This window comes from Vigna unguiculata, chromosome 10 (genome assembly GCF_004118075.2).
Source record: "Vigna unguiculata cultivar IT97K-499-35 chromosome 10, ASM411807v1, whole genome shotgun sequence".
NCBI lineage: Eukaryota > Viridiplantae > Streptophyta > Magnoliopsida > Fabales > Fabaceae > Vigna > Vigna unguiculata.
The window spans coordinates 36003443-36031210 of NC_040288.1; the positions used below are offsets into that span (position 1 = coordinate 36003443).

Consider the following 27768-nt stretch of genomic DNA (forward strand, 5'->3'; position numbering starts at 1 on the left):
TATAGACGATATTGAAACTAAAATTGTTCTTATCGGAATTTTGCTTCGAGGTGGAAAGAGGTTTCTGTATTTGAGTATTTGAACTTTGAGTCACCTAAAAAGAAAAAAATCTATATGTATGACTCTACATTCAAGTATTGAGTTGTTCATAAATCTATATGTAGGACTCTACATTCAAGTATTGAGTTGTTCATAAAAGAAGTATATTACTCCAACGATTAAGTCTTATTTAAATATATAATAAGCATTAAGTTAAATTACTCTATGGGATATGAAATATTTATATAATATGCAGTAAATAATAACAAAATAATAAAATCAAAATATAATAACATGTATCATAACATAACTATGTTTATATCTTCTCGTATATTTAAATATTACCTTTTCTGTAAAATTTTAAAATGATAATAGTTTGAAAATAATAAAAATCAATTATTTTAATATTAAAAATTTTTAATATAAATAAAATTATTATAAACGAACGAGATAAACTCACTTATGTTTGAATACGTTCAGAAAAAAAAATACAAAAATGTTTATCGTGTGGGGTAGTGAAGTTCAATCTCTACAAAACTTCGAACGCCAACCATATCTTCTACCAAAAGAAATAACTAAACCAAGGGATAAAGTGTGAGAGCAACACAATTCAAAACGTAAATGCGAGAGGGTAAGGAGGGGCAGAAAAATATTAGTTGATGCAAAATCCACTAAGAAAAATGCTTTCTCAACCAGTGGAGAAAGCTACGAAGTTATGTCCTTGCATTGTTTTTCCACAACACTTATTATGGACAAATAGAACAACGAAAACAAATAGAACAAGGGAATAAATTTATGAATCCTAGTTCTAAGAGTTTCTAAACTCATCCTTTGAGAGGAAAATAAAGAAAATAACTTTAGGTTACCATCTCAGTATCCCCTTGCCTACGAAAAATAATTCAAAGAAAAACCACACCAATTGAACAGATTTATCTCATGTGGTTATCAAATTTCAGTCAGATATTCTGATCTCAACTCCTAAAATGTCCTTCACCATCTCGTATGTCACAAAAGCGATTGCTATCGATGGGACCACCTGCAAAACACCGTACGAGTTAAAGAATGCTACAAACAAAACAAAGCCACTAAACAATAATTTTCGGGTGAGTTTACTTGACATTGCAAGACTGTGTGAAAGGGAAATGAGAAAAATTTAAACGCCAAGCATGAAAGGAACATCCAGTAATGTCACCAAACAAAGGGAATTGCCGAACAAAAAAAACTAAACAAGCGGAATTATCTACTCTCTGCGTGGTTCTTGAACACAATAAAAGAAATTCAACTGCAGCCCAAAATATTCAAACTAATGCACATTGTCAAAGATTTATGAACAATACCACAAATCTAGGTAGTGTGCATATGCCTGCAGTTATCTTTGTAAGTTAATCCGGAACTGACCAACTACTGTACAGTATCAATAGTTCAGTATTTGGTTAAAGCTCAACCATAGGCAATGGGAGTAGAAATGTAGGTGTTTGTTTATTATGTTTACAGCTCTTATCAGAGGTTAATGACAGCAGATTATGATTGAGGGAATCCTACACGAATAATCCATGTGATAAGGTTTCCTGCAAATTTGAAGCCTTTCTTTTGACAGAACCGTAATATCACTCTAGATTCTAAAGTGATGGTAGAAAATGCAAGCCTTCCTTTTCCGGCAAGAAAAAAGCCTACACTCTACAACAGAATCATTATAGAATAGATCACAAGCATCAGATGAAGAGACGGACCTTTACAGAGTTGGGCACAAGACCCTTGTATAATGCACCGAATCCTTCATGCTGAACAGTTTTCCTGAATGCATCAACCATTCCAGTGTATTCAAGTGGCACTTTGCCTCTTCCATCACCAGTTAGAACAGAAGCAGCATGGTTCCAACCAACCATCTGCATTCTTCTACGAATAACGTCAAGAGGGTAAGCAACAGTTTGTCCAACAGTTCCAGCAGCAGCACCACAAGCCAGGCGTGTTGTCACACTCAACTCAGAATTATCAGCAAGACCAAATGCGTTAGATTTAACTAACCAATCTTTTAGAGACTCATACACAGCAAAGTTGAGACCTACATAAGGAATCTGGAGAAAAAGAATATTAATTCTATCAGAAGCACCCAAGAAGAAGGCTTTATTATTTTCATAAAAACATAATCATCTTTATAAAGAGAAAAGATAATTTGAAAATATTACTCACAACTCCAATAACTGAAGGAAGCCAGCCCTTATATAAAGCACGTGGACCTTCTTCCCTAAGCACAGTAGACAAAGCATGAAACATTCCTCTGTACTGATATGGGGATGCCTCAGTCTGCAAATACAAGGCAAACTTACTGAGTTTATACAAGTAATGAAGACTACAAAAAGCATCTATATACATAACATAATTTTTTTTTCTCCATTTAATTTTACAACTATTAGAAGATGCAGTATTCTGCACTTCCAGCCACCATTTTAGCTTCCAACAAGAAAAACAAACATTAGGTAAATGTAAAAATAAAAATGGAGAAAATACCTGCACAGTAATCCGGCCACGAACCATGTCCATTGGATAAGTTGCAGACATAGCAATTATTCCAGCACAAGCTCCAGCTCCAAGACGTAAGACAGGAGTCAGTTGAGCATCCTCTGCAGAAGGCAGAAGAGAAAATGATTAAATAACTAAACAGGTTTTAATACTAAAAGTTTTGTCAATTCAAACAAGATCAAGAACTTGTTTCAACCTGCATTGCAATAAGTGGTTGAGTTATTGAGGGGAGATATTTTTTTTAAATCAAAGTTATTAAAAGGGATTCATAATTCTAATTAAGTTTTGCCTCAATGGCCAGACATTTTCATCAAGATTATGATTTAAGCAGAGGAAGTCTGAACTCTAAAACTAATTACATGAGTTACTAATATAAGGGCGGAATCTCATAGTATATGGATATAGTACAGGAATAATAAACCAAAAAGGAAGAGATTTCCAGAAAGAAGAGCTTCATAATCCAAATCATCAATTTCAGTCAAATTTATACTTGTCCTTGATCTATTTTAAAAAATATTATCCCAAATAACACAAATTATGTCAAGAAAAAATTGTAAACATGAACATACCATTTCCAGTTTGCTGCTGATACATGTACAGTATACCTCTGTCATAATAGGAAGGAATAGTCAGAGAAAAACGGGACAAAGTCTATAAAATATGAAGTGGGATGCACTGAAATAATAAAAAGAAAATTTTAGCCACTGGAGTGACCCTATTTAAATAAGCCATGCAGGAAAAGGAACATGTTAAGAGAGAACTGCAGAAGCAAATTTTCCATAAGATGATTGTATTTGGTATAATAGTACCTTGGAATGAAAACCTAAAAAAATCAATAAAACAATCCACACAATATTTTGTATAGAAGAAAAACATACTTAGAAGCTTGCTCATAACTGAAGAACTTCACAGCAGAGTTAGGGACAATTCGAGCACAGTTAGTACCATTCCCTTTGAAAAGTCCACGGAGACCTTCAGTTCTCCATATATATTTTAGGCCTTGTATAGTTCCATTGTACTTAATGTTATGAGGGTTTTGGACCTGCATATGGCAAACCCAGAGACATGTCATATGTAGAAACTAGGATGTATGCAAACAAGCCAGGCAGGATACAGTATACTTTTGATCCCAGTATAAGCAAGCAAGAATAAATAGTTGAAAATAATGACAATTGTTGTACGGAGGAAATATTATGTTCGTGCATCTCATGTTATATTACATAATCACAGGGAATAGTCTCCACTGTGCCCTCCCCGGATAAACATGTTCATAAGCAACAAGGGAAGAAAATAAAAAAGTAAAACGAATCAAACTTCTCCCATTAGTTAAAATCAAATTATGTACTTCAACTTTTATAGAAGGCTCTCTTATTTAACAAGGCCAATAGCTTTGGTAAATAAGTTGATTTCAACCTATAAAAGAAGTTTGATTTATTTTGCTTGTTATTTTCTTCTTATGAATGCTAATGAAGAAGTTCAACAGAACAGAGTCCGAGTCTGTGTATGTGCTAATAAGCAGAACTTCTGTCCTGCATATTCTCTTGAATGATAAAGCATTCCCATTCTCTAAATTCTTTCCAAAACATTCTGTAATACCTTCCTCTAAATCTCTCTCCCCACATAAATTCAACAGGCATAATAGCTAAGTTCATGTAAGTCTAAACACCTAAATAAACTAACCTGTAGCAAAATTTTCAACCGTTCCAGAGGAGCAACTGCAGTACGTGACCTGCACAGACACAAAAAAATTGGTTCGGTTAAATCTTAAATCTTAAATATCATCAAAACAGTTCTCCAAACGATTGTCAAGAAATATTTGCCCAGAAAAATAGGCTATGGGGCATTTTTAATTGTAACTATATTTCAGCTCACAGAAATTAAAACGAAACTGGCATGAAACTCGAAGAATCAAGGGAACGAAGATTTTGCAGTGACTTCCACGATAAAAGGCACACATGCACAACAAACTAAACTTTATTACAAAACCCCAACACTGTGAGTGATTTTCACAAATCGCAAGTGATCCAATCCAAGCAAATATAACCAAAACCACGCCCATTAATAAACAGCGTCTTTTATATTCAACAGATCGTACACTCGATCCACTTCACCAAACACAAAAAGTCAGATTAATAAATCCACACGAAATTAACCCCCAAACGAGACATATTAAAGGCTCCTTCACAGTTGATCCAAGCCACAAAAGCCTTCAAATCAACCATTTATACATGCATGTGTTTCATAACATATTATTCATAAATAAAATGTTAATAAAAAAATAAAATAGGAAATGAGAAACGGAACTAACACTCCTCCGGCGACGCCTCCCGCGACGAGTGACTTGCAGATGCTGGCGAGCGCGTAGTTGGGAGCCTTGACTACGCCTTCTCGTGCGAGCTTGGCCTCCTCGGCGAGGTTGACGATGGTGGTGACGGCGGATTCCCCAGTCTTCACATTCTCCGAACCCATATATGAAAAAACTATTCTATAACCTAACCTAACCGGAACAAAATCGAGGTATCGGAATCGTCGAAGAGTGAGAGATCTCGGCAGGGAAACGGCAAATTGTTCCGGCGATTATTGCGGCGAAGCGATCACTACTCGCTCGCTCGAAGAGTGAGTGCTGTGGTGGCTGCGGGAGCTTCGAATAGAGGAGAGTGAGCTCACAAACCAATGCCAACAACTACTGCTACAACACAACAACAGGGGAAGAGTTGCGTCGTTACGACACCGTTCTATATATCAACACCTTTTGTTCTATTACATCACTCTTTATAACCTATTTTCCAAGGTGTATGAGTTTTATCAAATAAAAATTAAAATATGTTATTTTTAATAAATTGTTTTTTTTAGTATGAGTTTTAAATACATTTCAACAATTGTTGATAATATGTTATTATGAAAACATAAACAAATTTCTTAAACTTAATTTGTATATCATCTTCTTGCAATGAAATTGTGGATACTAGTGGTTCTTATATGAATTTATTCTTAATTTTTCAGGTGGAAAATTTTATTACCATAGTGTAATAATATTTCTTTTTACGAGAATAAAAGTTATGTATATTTATGTTAGAAAAACGAACTCATAAAAATTATTCATAACATCACTCTCAACTCATCCAAAACTATTAAAACTATATATATTTCTGAGCCATTTATGCTTTATATAATAATTATAAGTCATACTTATTTTTTATAACAATTTACCATAAATCAAAATAATAGAAAAAAGTATCCTCATATTTAAACGGTATCATAAACATCATTAATGGTAAGTATGTATAATATTAATATTTCATTTATGTAATATTTAAAAGCTACATTAAATATGCTTGAGTTTCACGTCCTTTGTAATCCTAAAATTAAGGGAAAAGAGAGTTAAAAATGGAAAAAAGAATAATACAAAAAAATTATAGTTCATATTCTTTTGATTATAAGTTAGTCTTTTTGACTTAATATAAATTTTCATAGAAAAACTTATCTTTATAATTGTTAAGATGCGGTCAATGAACACAGTATAAAAGCTACTAATAATAATAATAATACCTTGTTTGTTTTTTAAGCTTTTGCGTAAAGAGTTACAAAGATAATACTACTTCCCTTAAACTATAATATTTTAAGAAATTTATTTTATTTAATTATATTTTTAAAGTTCAATGCCTTATTGTTGATTTTTTTCTGTCGTTTCCACTTTTTTAAGCTAATTTTATATTAATATATTTATTGTAATAGAGAAATGAAAAAAGCAAAATAGAAAAACTTTAAATAAATTTTGTTATATTTTTTATTTGTCCATAGTTGTTAATAATTGAAAAGACTAAGGAATATTAAGTTTGTAATCTAATAAAGCAATAATAATAATAATAATAATAATAATAAAATAAAAGTTATGAAGTAAACTATAAATTTTCTATTACGAATTATGATTAATTAATTAATTAACTTATAAGTTAATGTTTGCTTAGATGATAATAGAAAATTATTTTAAAATTTAAGTAAATAAACATTTAATTCATAATGAATATTTAATATTTAATTTTTAATATTCTCTTGGATTAACTAAAAAGTAAGAGTGTAATTAAAAAAACAGCATTAATATTGTCTTAAATCTTTTATGTAATATGTCATTTTATATTCAATGTCATCAAACTTCTTATTTTGACAATAATTAAATTTCAATTAAGCAACACGTTTTAATTTAATACAAAATATCTTTTTCTAAAATTATTATAGATAATTTGTTTACTTAGATCAATATTTAATTAATAATCAATAGAATTTTTGTGTATTTATTTAAATGTATGAAATAATTTAAAAGTGATAATGATCTCTTATGTATCAATTAAATAACAGAATAAAGTTCTTTTTAGAGTCATTACATTTATGATATTAAACCATTCATGTATCAAGGAAACAAAATCTACATACATAATGTATACAGCATAATCAGAGTCTTTTGAGTTTGAAGTTTTTCATACTAAAAGCACTAAATATATATCTAAAATAAAATTAATACTACACAAAAATATACCTTTTATATATATATATATATATATATATATATATATATATATATTAATGTCAATTTGTATATTGTTCTTAATGACAACCTCAAAGCATCCTCTTTCTTATGCACTCTCACATGCTCACATATAAAATATAATCATCAACATAAAATAAAATATTGAAAATCTCATGTGGTTATAGAAAAAATTACTTGAATACAACACCTAAGCAGTATATGAAAGCTTAAATAAGAAAAATAGAAAATCGTATCCAAAATCTGGAAGGAACTCATTTATTGGAATGAATTCAATACAAATAATATGAATCCATTTATATGTAAAACGTATAACAGAATATCAAAATATCGTGTGACTAAAGAAAAATTACTTTAACACAAACCTTAAACAATATATGAAAGCTAAGTAAAAGAAAATAGAGAAGCGTGTCCAAAATATGGAAGGAACTCATTTGTTAGAAGGAATTCAATACAAACTATATGAGTCCTAATATGTAAAATGCATAACAAAAAATCGGAATATCATGTGACTATGGAGAAAATTATTTGAACACAAACCCTTAACAATGTATGAAAGCTTATTAAACCAAATAGAAAAGTGTGTCCAAAATCTTGAATGAATTGAACAGATGTGTATATCAATCCCTTGATGTCTCACGGTAGAACATAATCATGGAGAAAAGAGAGGAGAAACATGTAAAAAAATAGTCATACCCGTCTCACGCCATGCCAAAACATAGTTTTCATACACTAAAGTGAAAACTAAAATTTTTTTGTCCAATTGAATTTTGTGCGACTTAGAAATTGTACGCTTACATTTGTACATAATTAGTTTTGTTAGATGCCTACACAGTCTTCCAAAAGAATAATATATTGAATGAATTCTTGAAACTCTACACCTGTTATGCTTGCTACCATACTTTCTAGTGATGACTTTTCAACATATTGAAGTTTAAAGTGTGTTATGGATAAATGAGAAAATAAAACTTGTTTTTTCATTTATTAAAAACAAATTGCAAGAAGGTTAATGAGACACACTTCATTAACAAAAACGATTGAACAAACTAAATTTACACTTACATAATTTAACAAGGAATTCTTTTTTTCTACTCTATATCTTCTTATTGCAACCCAGAAGCAAGGTAAAACATCAAATTTACCCTTTTCTTTTTCTCTCCTCCTCCCCCACAACACCTCCATACTCTCCTCCACCTTCATCCTATATCCTTCTTCCACCTCTACCTCCACCCTATCTTCTTTTTCCACCTCCAACTTCACCCTATGGCTATAATAATAGTATAAACGTAGAACATAATATTATAATATATAGTGCGACTATGGGGAAAATTACATAAACACAAACCATAAACAATATACGAAAGCTAAATAAGAAAAAAAATTAGAAAAGCTTATCCAAAATCTAACATAAAAAAGATGTGTAACATGAGGACTTTCCAAGAGGTCACCCATCTTAGTACTATTCTCGTCCAAGCACACTTAGCTACGGAGTTCAGATAGAATCCGACGCATTAGTGATGATATGATCGCACCTATGAAGTATTGCACAATCAATGTATATATGGATTTCGCATTAGACCTAAGTTTGAAAACTTAATAGGTAAAACACATAACAGAATATCGAAATATCGTGTATCAGGAGGTAGCAATGTCAAGACTAGATTGTGTAAAAAAAAGGCTAATTAACCTTGTCTCAATCTAGATCTACCAATGATACTTTAATAGAGATCTCTTCCTATATCATAAAATTTGTGCAGTTTTGATTTGCTTCAATTAATTATGGTGAAAATCACTATTTTTTGTGGTTTGGTCTTGTTTTTGCTTTTGATTTGTTTAATAGTTTTGAAGGAAGAAACTTTGTTGATCAATATTTTTTATCAAGCGATATTTGAATTTAAGATCACAACTATTTTTTTAATTTATTCATCATAGTTTTTCAATTGAATTACTCCATAAACATTATATTATTCATCACCGCAAAAAAATAAGGGGTTGAAACTAGATTGTGAAAAAAGAAGGCTAATTAACCTTGTCTCAATCTAGATCTTCCATTGATACTTTATTAGAGATCTCTTCCTATATAATAAAATTTGTGCAATTTTGATTTACTTCAATTATTTATGATGAAAATCACTATTTTTTGCAGATTGCTTTTGTTTTTGCTTTTGCTTTGTTTAATAGTTTAAAGAAATAAACTTTGTTTATCAATATTTTTTCAAGCGACATTTGAATTTAAGATCACGATTGGTTTTTTAATTTATTCATCACAATATTTTAATTGAACCACTCCATAACCATTATATTATTCATCGCAACCACAAAATAACGTGTTGAAACTAGATTGCGTAAAAAAAAGATAATTTACCTTGTCTCAATCTAGATCTACCGTTCATACTTAAATACAAATCTCTTCCTATATCATAAAATTTGTGTAGTTTTGATCTACTTCAATTATTTATGATGTAAATCACTATTTTTGGTGGTTTGGTCTTTTTTTTTTTTTGCTTTTGCTTTGTTTAATAGTTTTGAAGGAAGAAACTTTGTTGATCAATTTTTTTCAAGCGACATTTGGATTTAAGATCACGAATGGTTTTTAATTTATTCATCACATTTTTATCAATTGAATCATTTCATAAACATTATATTATTCATCACAGCAAAAAATAAGGTGTTGAAATTAAATTGTGTAAAAAAAAAAGGCTAATTCGCATTGCCTTAATCTAGGCCTACCATTGGTACTTTAATAGAGATTTCTTTCTATATCATACAATTTGTGTAGTTTTGATCAACTTCAATTGTTTATGATGAAAATCACTATTTTTTATGGCTTGGTCTCGTTCTTGCTTTTGCTTTGTTTAAAAGTTTTAAAGGAAGAAACTTTATTAATCAATATTTTCTAAAGCGACATTTGGATTTAAGATCACGACTGGATTTTTAATTTATCCATCATCGTTTTTCAATTGAACCACTTCATAAACATTATATTATTCATCACAGCTAAAAAATAAGGTGTTGAAACTAGATTGTGTAAAAAAACACTAATTAACCTTGTCTCAATCTAGATCTACCATTGATACTTTAATAGAGATCTCTTCCTATATTATAAAATTTGTGCAGTTTTAATCTACTTCAATTATTAATGATGAAAATCACTATTTTTTATAGCTTGATCTTGTTTTTACTTTTGCTTTGTTTAATAGGTTTGAAGGAAGGAATTTTGTTGATCAATCTGTTTTTAAGTAACATTTGGATTTAATATCACAATTAATTTTTTAATTTATTCATCACAGTTGTTCAATTGAACCACTCCATAAACATTATATTATTCATCACAGTCAAAAAAATAAAGTGTTGAAAGGAGTTGCTAATGATAATTTATTGATCTAAAGTTTGAATCATGATTGAGGACAATAATTTATTAGAAATGGGTCTCCTTTTTTACACACCCTATTAATTAGAGGAAGCCCTACATTGCCAAAAAAAAATCAATAAATTTGCAAAACAAACAGAAACAAAGACTAACACTAAAATCCTACAGGATTAGGTGCATCCATATTTACTGCAGAAATGTAACAACCCAAGGCTCAAACCAAGTGTTGTCTACCTCCTTCCTTGCTTCCCATGCCTTCTCAATTCAAAACACACACAGCAAAAAAAAAAAAAAAAACAACAACAAAATTTGTTTTGTTATACCAAAGCCAAAAGAAAAAAAAAATAGTCAACAAACTCAAATCATCACAAACAACAAAAGAAAGAAAAAAACAAAAAATTGTTGTAAAGCAACGTAAGATCTCCTAAAACTTTAAATATACACTTTTTGGCATATTAACATTGGTTACAAGGAGAGTAAGTAAACAAAAATAATAACAATGCTAAGTGCAAAATGCTAATAAAAACTTGTATAATGAATATTAATACGTCTGTCTAATGTGTGTATGGATAAATTTATTTAAAATATATTATTAAACTCATTTAATCAATATATGAAAATACTTATCAAATATATATTGTTAAACTCATCTAATTAGTGAATGAAAGTGCAAGGTGTATTGATAGACTCATCAAATAATATTAAATTAGGGTTAAATATGTTTTTGGTTCCTTAAGTTTCAATGAAATTTGAAATTAGTCCCTCCTAGAAACTTTATACCAATTTAGTCCTTCATTTTTAAAAATGCGTGAATTTAGTCCTTTTAACCAAATTTTGTTAAGTTTATACGACGTTTCAAGCGCATTTCATGATAGTATTTGAATTGTTTATACCGTTTGATACATTTTCGCTTCAATGTTAACTCAAATATTATCATAAAATGTGTTTAAAATGTCAAATAAACTTAATAAAAATTGGTAAGAAGAACTAAATCCACGCATTTCTAAAGATGAAGGACTAAATTGGTATAAAGTTTCGAAAAGGGATTCATTCTAAAATTCACTGAAACTTGAGGGACCAAATACATATTTAACCCATTAAATCTATAACAATATATAAAGGGGATTCCCTTTTTGTGTCCACATTTCAAAATACCCATTTTACCCTTTAAATATAATAATTTATTAAATTTTTAAAAATTGACCGTTACTTTTACAAGATTTTTATAAAATCGGATGTCTCTGCTTCTCCTCTTCATCTTTATTTATTAATGGTTATTCTTTCGTCTTTTTAAAATAATTTAACATGTAACTGTTATTCTACCGTTTGTTTTTTTTCTGCAACAACGTCATTTCATTACTGTTTGTTTCATGAAGTTGTCTTACCTTGCTTATTGGCTTTGCTTTCACACTCACTTTGTTGATGCTATTTATCTTTATTGGACAAAACAAAAAAGGTATTTTCCATTGTTCCTTTTCATTTATGATTATCTCTATTAAATCTTTATTGAATACCCAATTTATGATTATTCGCTTTTCATGTTTTTTTATTGTTTCATTTTTTTTCCTATCCTTTTTCAATTCATTATGGTGGAAAAGTAATCAACCAAGATATTCTGGGCAAGTCCGGGAAAATTCCTCTATCACAGTGGAAACGATGACAACTTACTTAATAACCAAATATTCAAATATGTTGTTCTTTATTCATTAAAGAGCGTCATGCGAATCAACCATAGTATAATCTTCCAACTGCATCTTAAGTAGCAGCTGTATACGGGTCCTAGACATCAATCTTTATTTGGCCTCCCAATTAAAGAAATGGTTAAGGATGTAAATGTATGATACTTTCATTTACTAATTTTTTTCTACATCATGTATGTAGTAAATATATATTTCGATTTTTTAACAAATGTATATTTATAGACACCTACTAAAATAGTTTGTATATTTATAGACAACTACCATTGACTCCATCACATATAGCTCATTAACCCAAATCTTGATCAAATGTATTAAATATTAGTTCATATGCAATCTTACGAATTAGTAATTTACTGTTTTCTTATTCAACCAATCTATGTAGTATACCCATCATAAATTGTCATTTATTATTCTTAATATTATACATATAGCTACATAAAAAAAAAAAAGCGAACACACATGCGCTTCCGCGCCTGTGTTTTCGCTAGTTATAAATAATAAAAATATATTGATTATATAAAACTATAGTAAATATATTGAAATTAAATAAAACTGTAATAGTTATTAAAATTGAAAATGTTAAAATTAAAAATATATCTACAATATAAGAATGTAGTAAAAAAAATTAATTGTGTTTTTAATATTGAAAAAATAATAATAGATAAAATAAAATTACAAATAATAAAAAATATATATGCTATATAAAGTTGTTATAAAAATAGTAAGAATATATAGTTATACTAATTAAAATAGTAATATCACTAATACTAATAATAATATTAATTCAAAAAATAATAATATTACTACTAATAGTAATAATAATAATATTTTTACTAATAATAATAATTATTATTATTATTATAATACTTATAATAATAATAAAATATTTAAAGGGTAACATTTTTGTAAATCAAGAATGATGGATAAATATTTACTGAGTGATAGTTTCATAGATAAAGAAAAGTAATAGGAGTATTTCGATTAATTTAGCGGTAGTTGGGTGTAAAATGACAAAAAAACATCAAAAGGAACATGTGTGAGAATAAAAAGTAAAATAATTATGCAATGGTGCTATTGTTATTTTTTCTTATATGTTAAATTGTTATATTTTCTTATATGTTAAATTTCTCATTGTCATTTTTTATCAACTTGAAATTTTATCTCCTAATGTTAATTTCCATGTTTTTACCACTAAGGAACAATAATCATTCTTTCTCTTATTTAGTTATTACTTTCTCTGGATTTTTAACCATTGAATTTTTTAAAAGATTTTTTTTATTTAATTATCATCTTTAATGTTAAAAAAAAATGTTAATTTCTTTTTCTAATTTATACCCTCGACATTGCATTAAATACAAAACGATTACCTTTCTTGAATTTTATTAAAGAACGACACATAAAATAAAAGGGATAAAATATTGTAATTGTGTATTCATTTTCACAAATTTATCTTTGACTTAACAACCACCAAGATTGTTTAAAGATAAAGATTAGTATCATCATTATATTGCTACTGCTAATCACTTTCTCCTTTTATATGATCATGACAAGTTTGCTTCACTTTAGTTTGATTGAAAAAAATATATCTTCTAAAAAGAAAAGTAAAAACTGTTTTACTAAAAAAAAAAGTTTATTAGTGTTTTTCAACATAGATTATTCAACATCAAATACAAAACATGTAATTGATTCACACACATACTCAAAAAATTTAATGTGTTGTTATAAATGTATTTCTAATTAAGCTAAGGATGAAACTAAAAACAATTTTGTTGGAAATCCCATGTCAATTAAAGATAAGATAATTTCATAATATATAAATGAGGTACAAATATCACCTTACAAGTCGGTTTTGTAAGGTTGAGTTAGGCCTAAAACTCACTTCTAACATTGTATCAGAATTATTGTTTAAAAAAGTATATTTTAACAAGATTTCTTTAACATTCTATTTCATCCGCTAATGGACTATCTATTGATTTCTAGTCCCACACACAAGATGTATATATCTTGACGTAAAGAAATGTGTTGAAAATTTCACAACAATTAAAAATAAAATAATTTTATAATATAAGTGAGGGTTTTTAAATTGTTTAATTTGTTATTTGTATTTATTTTCTAGATATATGTTTTTGGAATAATTATAAAAGTCTTCACAGTTATGATAAATAACTTTCTCAGCTGAAAAGACAAATGAAGTGAATTTTGGATTGGGTAATCGTGTGCCACAAAAAAAATCATTTTGAAAAAGACATCAAAGAAAAATTAAAATAAAAGGAGAGATTAGAGGAAAAAAAAGGTTCAGTTTGATTAGACAGGTTTGAAATTTGGGACAATATAAACCAATGAAGATAGATTAATTTCCACGTAATACGATTTTGATGTTCAGGTTCTTCGTCTTCACATATGTAACAGAGGACCATGTTCATTCCTACATTTAAAGCAGTTCTTTAAATGCTCCTATTCAGACAATATTTTAATGGTAGTTATTATTTAAAAAAACTTACTTTTAATTTAAGAATTAAATATGATTTTATCTTAGTAAATTTTTTTTTTCAAAATTTTACACTAATTTATTTCTTTAACTTAAAAATATATATAAATATAATTTTTTTAACTTAGTAATTATAAATACATTTTTCAACTAACATTAAAATATTAAATAAATTCAACTAAATCTAATTAAAAGAATAAATTTATATATATTTTAAGATATAAGACTAAATTAGATTAAAATTTAAAAAAAAAATTAATAAAAGTTAAGAGATAAAAATATATTTAATCTTTAATTTAATAATATTTTTTATATCCTTATTTTCTCAAACTTCTTATTTATTTTGCATAATGTTTCTGAAATAGAATTTGAGTGCAAGTGGTTGTGGTTGTGGATGAATTGGTGAAGTATGGACCAATTAAAAAATAAAAAGGAAAACTGAGAAAGTGAAAAAGGTGGTTCATTTAATATTCTTTTTCAAGATGGTTGGTTGGTACTATTGTTCTTTTTTGCAAATTCTGTTCAGCCTCTGATTTTCTTGTTATTGTTAGTTATAATAAGAAGATGAAAACCTACAAATATTTAACGCCGTTAAATTACTTTATGTGGATCCTGGCTAATCACGTGTTCCACACATTTCACTCTTAATTAATTTTTCCCAAACTTTTTTATTAGGTTTAATTACTTAACATAAGTTTTAACTTTTTAAAAAATGTTTATTTCAACAAAAAATTATTAACGTAATTAACAGAAGATTGATATTTTAAATATTTACAAAATTATTAACAATGTTAATAATTTTGTTTCGATAAAAAACCTAATTAAAATACTTTGTTAAAAGTTGATAATTATTAATATTTTTACAGAACCATATCAAATTAACATATTTAAATAAAAATAAATATTATTTGACTAATTAAACATTTTTAATAGTATTATCCCTAGCATAGTTCGAGTTACATGAAAGTTAAATATTTATTAATGTAATGTTTTAAATTAGAATGTATAGTTAATTTATAAAAAAATTGATAAATTTGGATAGTTTTGTATATGTGATAATTTTTTTATTAATTAAATATTATTATTATTATTATTACTCGTTGGTTACAAAAACTTATTATTATATTTGAATATTAATAATTTTTTACAATTTAGGACATAGAAAACGAAGGAATGAAAAAGAAGAATGTGATGTACGATCGAATCATGGAAAGTAAATGAAAAGAAGTTGCAACAACTTTCCAAAACAGGTATTCGCAATTTTAATATATATAATTGAAAATGTAAAAATAAAATAAGGATGAACTGTCTCTTAATTTTAAATTTTGTTTCCAAACCACGTGTGAATAAATAAAAAATAATTGTGTGTAATATAATTTGTCGTCTCCATATTCTATCATTTTTACAATGAAACTATATAAAATATTTGTCAACTTCTGTATATGTTTATTTTACGCTTTACTTTATTTAGTGAATAAAGAAATCAACTCATTTTCCACTTTTTTTTTTCTTTATTTTTATTTTTCTCTCTTTCATTTCATTGACATCTTCTTTGCACTTTTCTTTTAATTATGCAGTTGTTATATTTTTCTATTAGACCATAAAATATTCTATCTTTGAAATCTTACAACATAATAAATTTAAAGAAATATAATATAGTTTATGTAAGTTTCATTTTTCAGCTTAATAAGTGAGTTGGGTCCGACCTTTTTGTGGGTCCAAGGCCAATTCATTAGGAGGACCTAATACCCCTTTTCCAATCCTTAACCCTTTACATTCTATCTCATTTTCAGAAATCAACTCTCACTCCCTTTGTTTTCTTCACCAAAGTGCTCTGCTAGAGTTTTGAGCCAACATTCTATACAAGCTAAGTTACAAGTTCCTTCCAAGTAAGTAATCCCCTCAGTATCTGTTTCACTTCGTCTTTTAGCTCATAAGCTTTGGTTTCACCTAAGTCTAGACCTTGGTCTCATTTTTTGTCCCCTTATACTTCTGTTTTCAGCTTCCTAAGTTATTTGGTTATTGTTGCTCCTCTGCTAAACATCCTATTTGTAGTTTTCAACCCAAAAAAGGTAAGGGAAGATAGGTTTCACGTTATTTCTATTTTATGTGATAAGTGTTTTGTGGAATATGAGACAAGATTGGGGAAAAACGTTAATTTTTGGTGTATCTCTGAGTTAGGGTTCAAATATTTGTGAAACTGTGATATTTGACGTTATTTTCTGTATTCTGGAATCGTCGAGTGGTCGCTGGGCGAGTGCATTAGTCTAATGTGCAGTTTTAGTAAAATTGACTTTCCCGACTCATTACCGTTGGATTGAGCTTAAATTTGGACATTTGGTTCATAACATGCTATTTTGTGGTTTGACCGGTTGGATCATTGATTAGATATCCGTAGCTTGAGAAATGTGTCACACATTACTGCAGTGATTTTGGTTTTGTGATAATAAATTTTCTTAGGAATTTTGGTGTAAGAATTATGGTTGTGTTGTGCTTGATTGTATGGAATTGCATGTACTTAAATGTTGGCACTCACTTATTTGGGATGAATACTATTTTGTGATATATGATGTCATGGTATGCATTTATAAAGTATGGGATTAAATGAAATCTTGTTATGTTGAGTATGAAATGGAAAACATGACTTATTTGGTTAGTGGTGGATTGGCATAAGACTTGAATGATTGAGATGGCATGTGGAAATTGTTGGTAAAAGAGTTTCAAGGGGAACTCTTGGTGATGGTGGTTAGTGTATACCTTGATATAGGAGATGTCTAGATAAAGGAAGATATCTTGAACTCTAATAATTGTTAACGCTCACATAGAGCATAAGGATTTATGTGATGAGAGTGGCAGGAGGTCCCAGTATTGGGACATATTAGGCCCAAGACATTAGAGGATTAACCTTGTGTGTGGTTGGTGATAACCCCTTGCGTTTAGACTCTGCAGAGTTTAGAAACCAACACATATGCATACTTCCTATAGAATTCTATATCAAGAGTATGATCCGGATATGGAGTCTTAGAGTCTTGCTTGTTTGCTATCACATGATTAAGTGCCTACTATGTTGCATGTTTATAATTTGTTTTAAGTATCTACTTGCTATGACATGTTGAAAATTATTTTACACTAGCTTATCATTTCTCGTTGTGTTTGTTCTCTTCTTTGACTTTTCCTTCTGCGATGATCACCAAATCCTTGGTGTGAGAGATGTGGAGACTCTTAGTGATCGTGATGTTGGTGAGGAGGTTGCGGTGTAGTTAGGCTTCTTGGATCCTTTATCGCTCATTGTTGAGTCTTTCTTCTTGTGTATTGTTATGTTGTAGTTTCTTGCTTTGTGAGCAAATTTTCAGCTTAATCTAATGTGGGTTTAGATTATATTCATGGCATTGTGCCGTGTCTTCGAATTTCCATTCCAGTATAATTTGGGATAAATTCTAATATACTTTATATTGATGCTCTAGTTTGTACTATAATCATGTGACGTTCTATTTATTAAAATTAGTCTACTAAATTGGGACATTATAGCTTACGTAAAATATATGTTATAAATATATACAACTTAATAACTTCTATACTAGCTCCCGTTATTTTTATTTTTTAAATAATTGCATTTAATAAAAAAATATTATCTTTTACTTGTTAATTTTTATATCAATATTCTTGGTATGAATTATTTAGCGTAATGAATAATAATTAACTCTACGAGCCACTTTGAGTATTCATAAAAAAAATTGTTTCGTGTTCATAAAATAACAAACGTGGTTCATCAAATAAAAAATATATATAACATATCTTTTTATTTTATCTACGTTAGCTATAAAGAATTGTTTCGTAGTTCATCACAATAAATATATATTATCTATGCCATGTTATGATATCTTTACAATCAAAAGCAAAATAATATATATATATATATATATATATATATATATATATATATATATATATATATATATATTTGATTGGCGTAAAAAAGTTTGACCAATCAAACGATTTTTAATAGGAGAATGGAGAGAATTATAAGCATATTATGTAACACAAACTAATAAAAAATAAAAATAGAAAAATTGTAAACGTTATCAATATTATATTACTAATACCAACTATTACTACTTACATGAACTGGCCCATAATGCAGCCCACTACCAACAAGGATTTCAATTTCTTTGGGCCATACTACATAGCCTTTCTGGTAAAATAGTTTATTCTAAGTAAAAAGGAGCAACTCCAAAGAAAAAGAGGATAAGCATAGAAAATTTTTTCTTCTTGCATTCCTATTATTATTAATTGCACCCAATATCAATAGAAAAAGATAATTTTTTTTTTTTATTTTACTACATCTTGTCAACATCATCTATGTTGTTTCGTTGTTATATCTCTCGTTTTTATTACACTTTTTTATCGGAAGATGGAAAAATATTAAAGAATTTGTTTCAAAAACATGTTTTAGAAACCTTGTGGTAGAAAGTTAATCCAAAATGCTTCTTATATGTTTTAAAAAGTGTATTTTTAGAAAACTTGTTTCGTAATGTATCATATTTTTCTATAGAATGTATTTTATGTATTTCCAAAATTATGTTCCGAAAATTTGGTTATGGAAATTCTAAAAGAAATTGTTTTAAAAGATTTTTGAAACAAATAATGAAAAAGTTACTATTATAAAGGATAAAATGGTCATTTAAAATATATGTGGTGCAATTACAAATTATGCGGTGCAGAAGATATAGCCGACACTGAAAATAATGAAAGCTGGGTTAGGTTAGTTTATTGGGTTGGACTTCTTCACGTGTTCTTAGTTATATTTGTTAACATCGTATGTTGCTTCGTGTGCGTAATTTAATACTTTGTTTGATTACTTTATTTTTTTAATATGAAGTCATAACATTTAACATTTAAAATTTTTGTAGTAGATATCAGATCCACAGATTTGGTTACCACCTTACTCTAACTTAAAAAAATAAATAAAAAATCTAACATTATAAAAAAGTAAAAGATACTAATCAATAATATTTTATTCAAAGGTTGTTCTGTAAATATAATAGTATATATAAGCGAGTGACGTTTCTATTTCATAAATTAATTTTGGAAATAGAGTTATCTCCAAATATAAATATTAAGATAATTGTCTTATTATGTTAGATATATGTATATCATAATAGATGACATAATTTATTGTATAAATAATGGATAACCTTTACTTCATGAATTAGCTTTTAGAATTGAATTAGATTTAAAATAGGTCGGTGGGAAAAAGAATAAGAGAGAAACAAGTAAAAAGTAAAATAAAAATATAGTTTGTTTCAATAGAAATAAGTAATAAAAAAATTGTTTTTATCGGAAAGAATGAAAAGAAATAAGTTTTTAATTAAAATTGTCAATTTTTACTTGATAGAATACTTTTTTATTCTAATCTATTATTATAACTATAAAGTCTCTGAATGACTTCAAATATGAGAAAATTTTACTATAATCAATTATATATTTTATCTTGTCTTTCACGTATTGAAATATGTTATTTTATATTTAAGTCACTGATGCCTATGAAACCATGGTGCAATTACTGCACATTTTTCTTCACTTTCATTCATTTTTTTCCAAAAAACAAAATTGCATGGTGGATCTCATCTTTATTTAAAGAATTTTAAATCCACTTATACTCGTTTTCTACTTGTTTTCATTTGCTTCAATTAAGTTTATATATCAACATCCAAATAATTTGCATTTCTACGAGAAGATGGGTCCGTTGGTCACTTTCATTGTCCAAGGTAAAATTAACAAATTAAAAATAATATAAAATTGAGGGTTAAATATATTTTTGGTCTTCCAATCTTCAGTGAATATTGAAATTAGTTTCTCTTAAAAATCTTAAATCAGTTTAGTCTCTCAATTCTGTAAATATGTGAATTTAGTCATTTTAACCAATCTTTTTTAAGTTTATTTGATGTTTCAAACGCATTTCACTATCGTATTATAGTTTATTTACACAGTTTGACACATATTCACTTCGATGTTAGCTCAGAAACACGTTTAAAATATAAAATAAACTTACAAAAATTTAATTTAAAAGAGTAAATCTATATATTTATAAAGATGAGAGACTAAAATAGTTAAGATTTGAAAAAAAATTAATTTCAATCTTCACTAAATATTGAAGAAAAAAAACATATTTAAACCTAAAATCGAATATATTTGTTAGTGCAAATTCATGTATCATTTAACCCGCGATTAATTATTGAAATGTGTTCGATTTTTTTTATCATCACATAGGGATAAATATGTTACAAAAAATTATCATATAAATCTAACAAATGAACATTTATTGATAAGAGTAGAAGTTATCTTATACACCAGAGTTACTTATATACGAGAGTTATCATCTGTATAAGAGGTTCTCGTATTTTTTTTATATTAAATTTTTACAGGTTTGAATAAGTAATTTTTATAATTTTATTAAATTAAAATATACGAATTACTTGTAATTAATATTTTTTATTTTCAAAATATTTTGTTTGGATAGATGATTAAAATATTTAATTTTTTATTTTGTATTTGGATAAAGTAATTATTATTTTTAAATAAAATTTTATTTTAAAATAAGTATTAAAAAATATTAGTTAAAATTTAAATGACATTTAACAATTTTTTTAATGTATGTGACTAAATGAAGAATTTCAAATTTCTTTTATTGAATTTCAGATTTCACTGTTTTATTTATTTAAAATATCTTTTAAAAATTCTTAATTTTCAATTTTTTTCTTAAATAAGTCATTTTACTTAAAAAGATTTTAAATTTTCAAAATAAATGAATTATTCTTAAAGTTTGTGGATTTTTATTTTTTCATGGTACCCAACTTTTTTATTTTTATTCAATGTATGACTCTTAACTCATATTGAGATAACAAAATGACACACATACTTATAATCTTAAGATTTTAGGTTAAAAATAATATAATGACATCTTATACGAGTTTGTTCATGACTTAGTGTTAAATTTTCCAAGATATTTTTTCTCTAAAAAATTCCAACAACCATATCAAAATCAACAATGACTCATTGATGTTGAATGTCTCAATATCTTCACCATTGTAGAAAATTCTCATCAATAATTATTTATTTTACTAATGTAAAACATTATTTAAAAAGAAAAAGAATCAAATACAGCTACCTGAGAAAACACAAACACAAAGCTCAATTTCCTTTCAAACAACTTTCTCTCTTAAACCTCAATCCTTTCTCTTTAGCAACTCACTCAAATATCACCTTCTCTTCAAACATAGTCCACCTTTGGTATCACCTCGAAGAGCTCTACAAAATCTACCAATCAAAGTCAAGAATATAGTCAATTTTCTTCCCTCAATTTCTAGAAGCCCAATATGTGTTTTTCCTTTTCATGGCCTTTTTTTGAGTTGCATGTGGGATTTTTTTACTCCCATTAATTTTCTCTGCGTGTTAGTGAATCTAAGCTTGTCCTTCGATCGTTATTTTGATCTCTTTGTAGGCGAAGTTAGGTTTTCGAGGAATTGAAGTTGTGAGAATGTGTTAAAGAACTTAGACTCCTTTAAGGTAAAAAAGCCAACATGTTTTTTTGTTTTTTTTTTGTTTTTTTTTTTGTGAATTTTAGGTTGAATTGAACTTATACATGATGAGATTGTAAAAATGTGATATTGGATTGGTTTTCTTTTCTTTCTGTCTAAATTTACAGGAAAGTTGTATTTTTGTGTTAAATGTGTGTTGTATTGTTTTTGTGATGAATTTTGGATGGATAGGGAAATTGAGTGAAGAGAATCTAATTTGAGCAATTGACTTGATTGAACCATTTAAGGACTATTTTACATTTGTCTGAAACAACGAAAGAAGTATAGGTACCAATTAGAGACAATTAATCAAGTTGGAATTCTCACTTTCATTTTCTAGTTTCTATCATGGTGTTGGGCAACAAAAGAGGACGTTGGATGCTAGCTCAATTATCCCAAGTCTAGGAGCATTTTCGCTCCAAATCGCTCGACGTTGGTCGTGCCACCAAGCGACACTTTGACAATGAGCCTCTAGAGTGGTTTTCATTGGGCGATCTTCTTCTCTATTGAACAAAACCAGAAACAGATAGCTCATTACTGACTTTTGGCATTAGGCATCAACTTTGTCTGAGCGAAATTCTTAACAATTAATCTAGAAAGGTTGCATGGACCCTCATGTTGAGCACCAGTTTTTCTTGTTGGACGCTAAGCCCCTACAAGTGCAACGTTGGGCGCACCTCCTCGCCGTTGGGTGCCATTCCTGTTCTGAAAAATTTTATGTTATGTTTTTCATGAATTTATGATATTCATGGTTATCACATGAATGTATTTGGTTTATAAGGAAACCATAGTATGATTTGGTGAATGTGAGGGCACCCCCAGAGAAGGAATCCCACTGAATATGTGTTTTCTTTAATGTGTGCATTGAGGAAAGAGTTGTTCTCTTTTGTAAAGTTATTCTAAAACTCTACTCATCATCCATACTCATGTAGAGGAGGAGGATTAGGCGATGAGAGTGGTAGAAAGTCATGTCATGAGAACAACATCAGAGTTCTATGACTGTGTAAGGGATTAACCTTGTGTGTGGTAACTTGAGTAAGCGAGTTGTTCCACCATCACAAATGTAAGGCTTCCTTAATTCTACTCAAAGACACTTATCCGGATAAATAGAGTCTAAAAGAGTTTGAGTGTATGCATGTCATCTCCTATTGACTATTTATGCAATACCTTTATTTAGTAGTTTTACATTATTAAATCACATGTTACAATTGACACCAAAAAAATTTCTTTAATATCTTTTTTTCTTTATTTAAAAAGAAAAAATCTCAACATCTATACCATAACTAATTTTAGTTATATTTATGCTTCTCATTCTTAGTATCCAAAACATCAAAGCTAGGTTTAAACAAAATTTTAGGTATAAGCAAAATCTGATAGAATATGAATCTTGTTCTTTTTCCTATTTTTAAAGCAACCAAAGTCTATGGTGTTGTAACCTTAAATATTATTTTTCTTGTATTTTGTTACGAGGTTCGGTTCTAAGTATATTGATATCTGGAAGGAAAAAAAAAAATCGTTGCATTTATTATTAGATCAGGGAAACACATATTTTCTTGTAAGATGAGGAAACACTCTTAACGATTTCAGAAAATATTTATAATAAAATTTTCGGTCGATCGTTGAACATGAAAAATCTAAGAATTAAAATTTTAGCCACACCTAAAGTAAACGAAAGATTACAGTATAGATTCCAATTCTGTTTAGATATAATCAGACAACGTTACTATCGAACAGGTATTTGTCGTGTAATATAATAAAATTAAAGACCAGCTTAGTTGAAAAATGATAAAAGAAAAATTTTAGTTAGTTTCATCATTTGCATTTTTACTATTCAAATATTCGATTTTTCTAAGGAGAAATAGAAGCATTGGTTACCTAACTGTCCCCACATAATGTATTTTTCAATTCAATTTAATTTGACTTTTCAGTAAATACAATACTTCAAATTAAACATAAAAATTAAAAATAGTTTAGTTTAAATTTAGTATAAAACATCAATAAAAAAAAACCTCTCATCATTCAGTTTAAATTGTCTTGAATTTTATTATTGTAAAGTTATTAACTATTTTTTAACAAAAAGAAATTGTAAATGTATTTTAAAAAAGAATTAGTAAATATTTTTTATATTGAAAAATTGTCAAATGAAAAGACATACGAATGATTTTTGTATAATGTTTTTTATATTTATGATTTCAATTCTCTTTCATATTTATATACAAATTACGTAATTCTATGATTACAAATTATAATATAAATTATATTAATAAATATACACGTATTGTGTGTAAAAGTTAATCAAATCATAAAACAACTCATCACCATCCATATATGTTTTTAGTAATGAATTAATTTAAATATACAATATGATATTTAAATACAATAATTAGTTTCATTGAATTTGATTTTGAATATATAATATGACATATAAAACAACCTTGTCCTTTCAGGAAAAAAGTATTTTTTTTTTTTATAAATTTAACCAATTTTATTGCCACACGTTATACGAATTCAACGATAATCGTTATCTACTGAGTGATGTTTCTTGGTTCATCGTCTTTACTAATTTTTCATGGATTTTAATCACCACCAATAAGAACATGCAAATGCAGATTAATTATTAACTAAATTGCTGCCATTTGAAATTTAAGGTTGACTCGTTTTTTCCCGATCCTATGCTGAATAATAATACTTTATTATTAGCAGAAACTACACGCAATTAAGGTATATTTATATATCTTAATAGAGAGATTCTCACATCTAGTTAAATCAAAGTGTGAATTGGATCTTGACATATACATTCTTTTTTATGGACGGTGTAATCTTAATTATTAAATTTTTGTGAATCTTTATTTTTTATATATGCGACTTGACTTTCTTATTTTTATTTAATATAAAATTTTTTATTCATACTTATATTCTTACCAAAATATAATGTACAGTAATATCAATATTTATTCAATTGATCAGGTAATAAATTCCTTAATTATCGGTGACACAAATGGTTACTATAAGTTCTTTGAATTGCAAGTTAACATAAAATTGACAAGATATTATGCTTGTTTGCATGTGCTTTGTTTATTTCATGCATTTCAATTTCGAAATGATTTTTCTAATGATGGAAGGAGAAAACTTTCAGTGGGCAACAATAGTTGATGTATATTCCACAATTTTCCCCTTTATCCTACGTCAATTATGTAAAACTGATTAAAGATCTTTAAGAGTTATGAGTCTCACTCGATAAAACATAATAGAGCACTAACCTTGATCCATGGGAAATCTTATAAATATGCGTTCTTCAAATTTGTAATCTTGTGTGCTCTTCAATCACCGTTTTTCAATCTATCTCTTTGCCTTTTTTTCTCTTCTCACACGTGGGTTAATGTGAAAAGAACCTTATGGCCAGAGGCAGAACCCCAATTCCTTTTATAAACCTACGTCCATCATTTTATTTTATTATCACTTCTCATAATAATAACCAATAAGCCTTTATATTTTATTAAATTACAATTGGGCCCATCATAATATTTCAAATGAGTCACTAATAGAATTAATTCGTCAATTAATTCTAACAAATTATTCTTTGTCGAATAAGTTTTGTCCATAAACTTAAATTGCATAATAAGTTTGTACAATATAAGTTGTATTTACAGATATTATTAACACTAGCGGAAAAAAATGCATTTGAAATCGCCTAATAGAGTATTATTTGCGTAGTGAAGTGTTATATGCATTCGTTTATATAATTTTAGAATTATTTATACCTGTGTTAATATTATTTTCTTTCTTTCACATAAGCTCTTACTATTTCACATAATTAAAAATAAATAATTTTTTTTAATGTAACTGAGATTCTACACCTGACATTGCTCAATCACTCCTATCTTTCAGGAGTTATAACTATAATGCACAAGCCGCTCTCCGATTTACAGAGCATGATAGTGTAAATTCTGGTTTGACCACTGTTGACACTCTAGATATGAACTTCCTTGGAATCTCACAACTAGTTATTATGTTCATTTGTATGAATCCAATTACAAATAGAGTCAGAATGATTTCATTTCGTCCCTGTCATCAATACACCCCACACAAAAACCAACTCATGGTAGTATTTCCACCCCAGAAATAACTACCTCATCATTCCATTCATATACATCTTAATTCACAGTAAAAATTACCAAATTGGTAAACACAATCACAAGAAAATAACTAAAGAACAACTAATTAAGATGTATAAAACTGAGTAAAGTGATACTTTTATCTCATTTTATAAAACTTAATTAACACTAAAGTAGTTTCAAGATATATCATTTAGCAGTCAATTACTTAACCCAAGGCTTCACAATTCAACATTTCAAATTAGGTTATATTATATACTCTACCACCACTTCAAATTGCAATTCATAGATTAATAGAATTCAAACTAAAATACAAAACTATTAATCAGTTTGATTCAAGTTATATATTAAATTAAAACTAAATTGAACTATATTTAATTTTTATGCTTGATTTAAATAACTTCTTAATAAAAAAAATCAAATTAAGCTGCCAAATGAACTATTTGAAAGTTTAAACTAGATTGAATTAAAGATAATAAGGTAAAGAGTGGGAAACTTGGAAAGTCCTGTGGCTAATAGTATTGAAAGTGATATCTGACCATGGTGTTCCCCGAAAGTGATGCATGCATCTAATATTTGAAATTTGGCACTAATATATACACTTGTCAAAATGATAATATATTAGAAGAATAGTTGAGTACTATTTTTTTCTAAAACTTTTGAACTTTGAAGTTTGTCCTATTTCAACACAGTTTTGGTTGTATTTCATGCATCACACTCTATCACTTTTGAAGCTTTGATAATCAATAACATAATCAAAATGAGTGTTCCTCAGTTGATACAATTATAATATAAATTTATTAAAAAAATATACTTCAAAATAAAAATATATTAAAAATATTGATTTATTAATTTAATATTTTAATTTCATTTGTTTTAAAAGAAAACACATATTAAAAGAAAAATTAATTATATTAAAAGATAATCAGTATAAAAATATAATTGATTCATTAAGCTTTTCTCAGAAATCTTTCTACTCTGATGAAACCAGTTTAATTCAAATAATAATTTTCATTTTTCGTATTTATAGTATTTTTTGTAATCTCATTTTTCTAACTTTATTATTGAACAGTAAATACATTGCCTAAAAAAAGCACACTCTAAATCTGAGAGGAGTGTCCACCTAACAAAGCATGCTCTCATGTATACATGTTAATGTTATTCAAGAAAAAAAAATGTGAAGTAATAAATTAAAGTAGTATTTTAATTTTTCTATTTAGATATGTTATTTTTAATTGTACATCTAAGTTTCAAACTTCTAAAATTTCTTATGTTTTGTTGTGATGTTATTTGTCTGTGTTCAAAGTTTCAAACTTTTGAAATTTCTTATGTTTTGTTGTGATATTATTTGTCTTTTTTCAAATATTAATTAATTGCTAGTGTGGTCGGTAATGTTAGTATGAATTTCATTGATGA

General features: G+C 27.6%; 1 protein-coding gene and 1 pseudogene across 1 annotated transcript; both read right to left on the reverse strand.

Moving 5' to 3' along the window:
* Positions 1 to 678: 678 nt before the first annotated feature.
* On the reverse strand, positions 679 to 5294 carry LOC114167357 (mitochondrial adenine nucleotide transporter ADNT1). The gene is made up of 8 exons (XM_028052431.1): positions 4868 to 5294; positions 4240 to 4288; positions 3438 to 3601; positions 3129 to 3166; positions 2548 to 2660; positions 2230 to 2343; positions 1770 to 2114; positions 679 to 1075 (listed from the first exon to the last, which is right to left on the reverse strand). Exons 1-8 carry the CDS (start codon positions 5026 to 5028, stop codon positions 992 to 994), a joined length of 1068 nt encoding a protein of 355 aa, XP_027908232.1. The 5' UTR covers positions 5029 to 5294; the 3' UTR covers positions 679 to 991.
* A 3223-nt stretch (positions 5295 to 8517) lies between these two features.
* On the reverse strand, positions 8518 to 8636 carry LOC114167960 (annotated as a pseudogene).
* Between the last annotated feature and the right edge of the window lie 19132 nt (positions 8637 to 27768).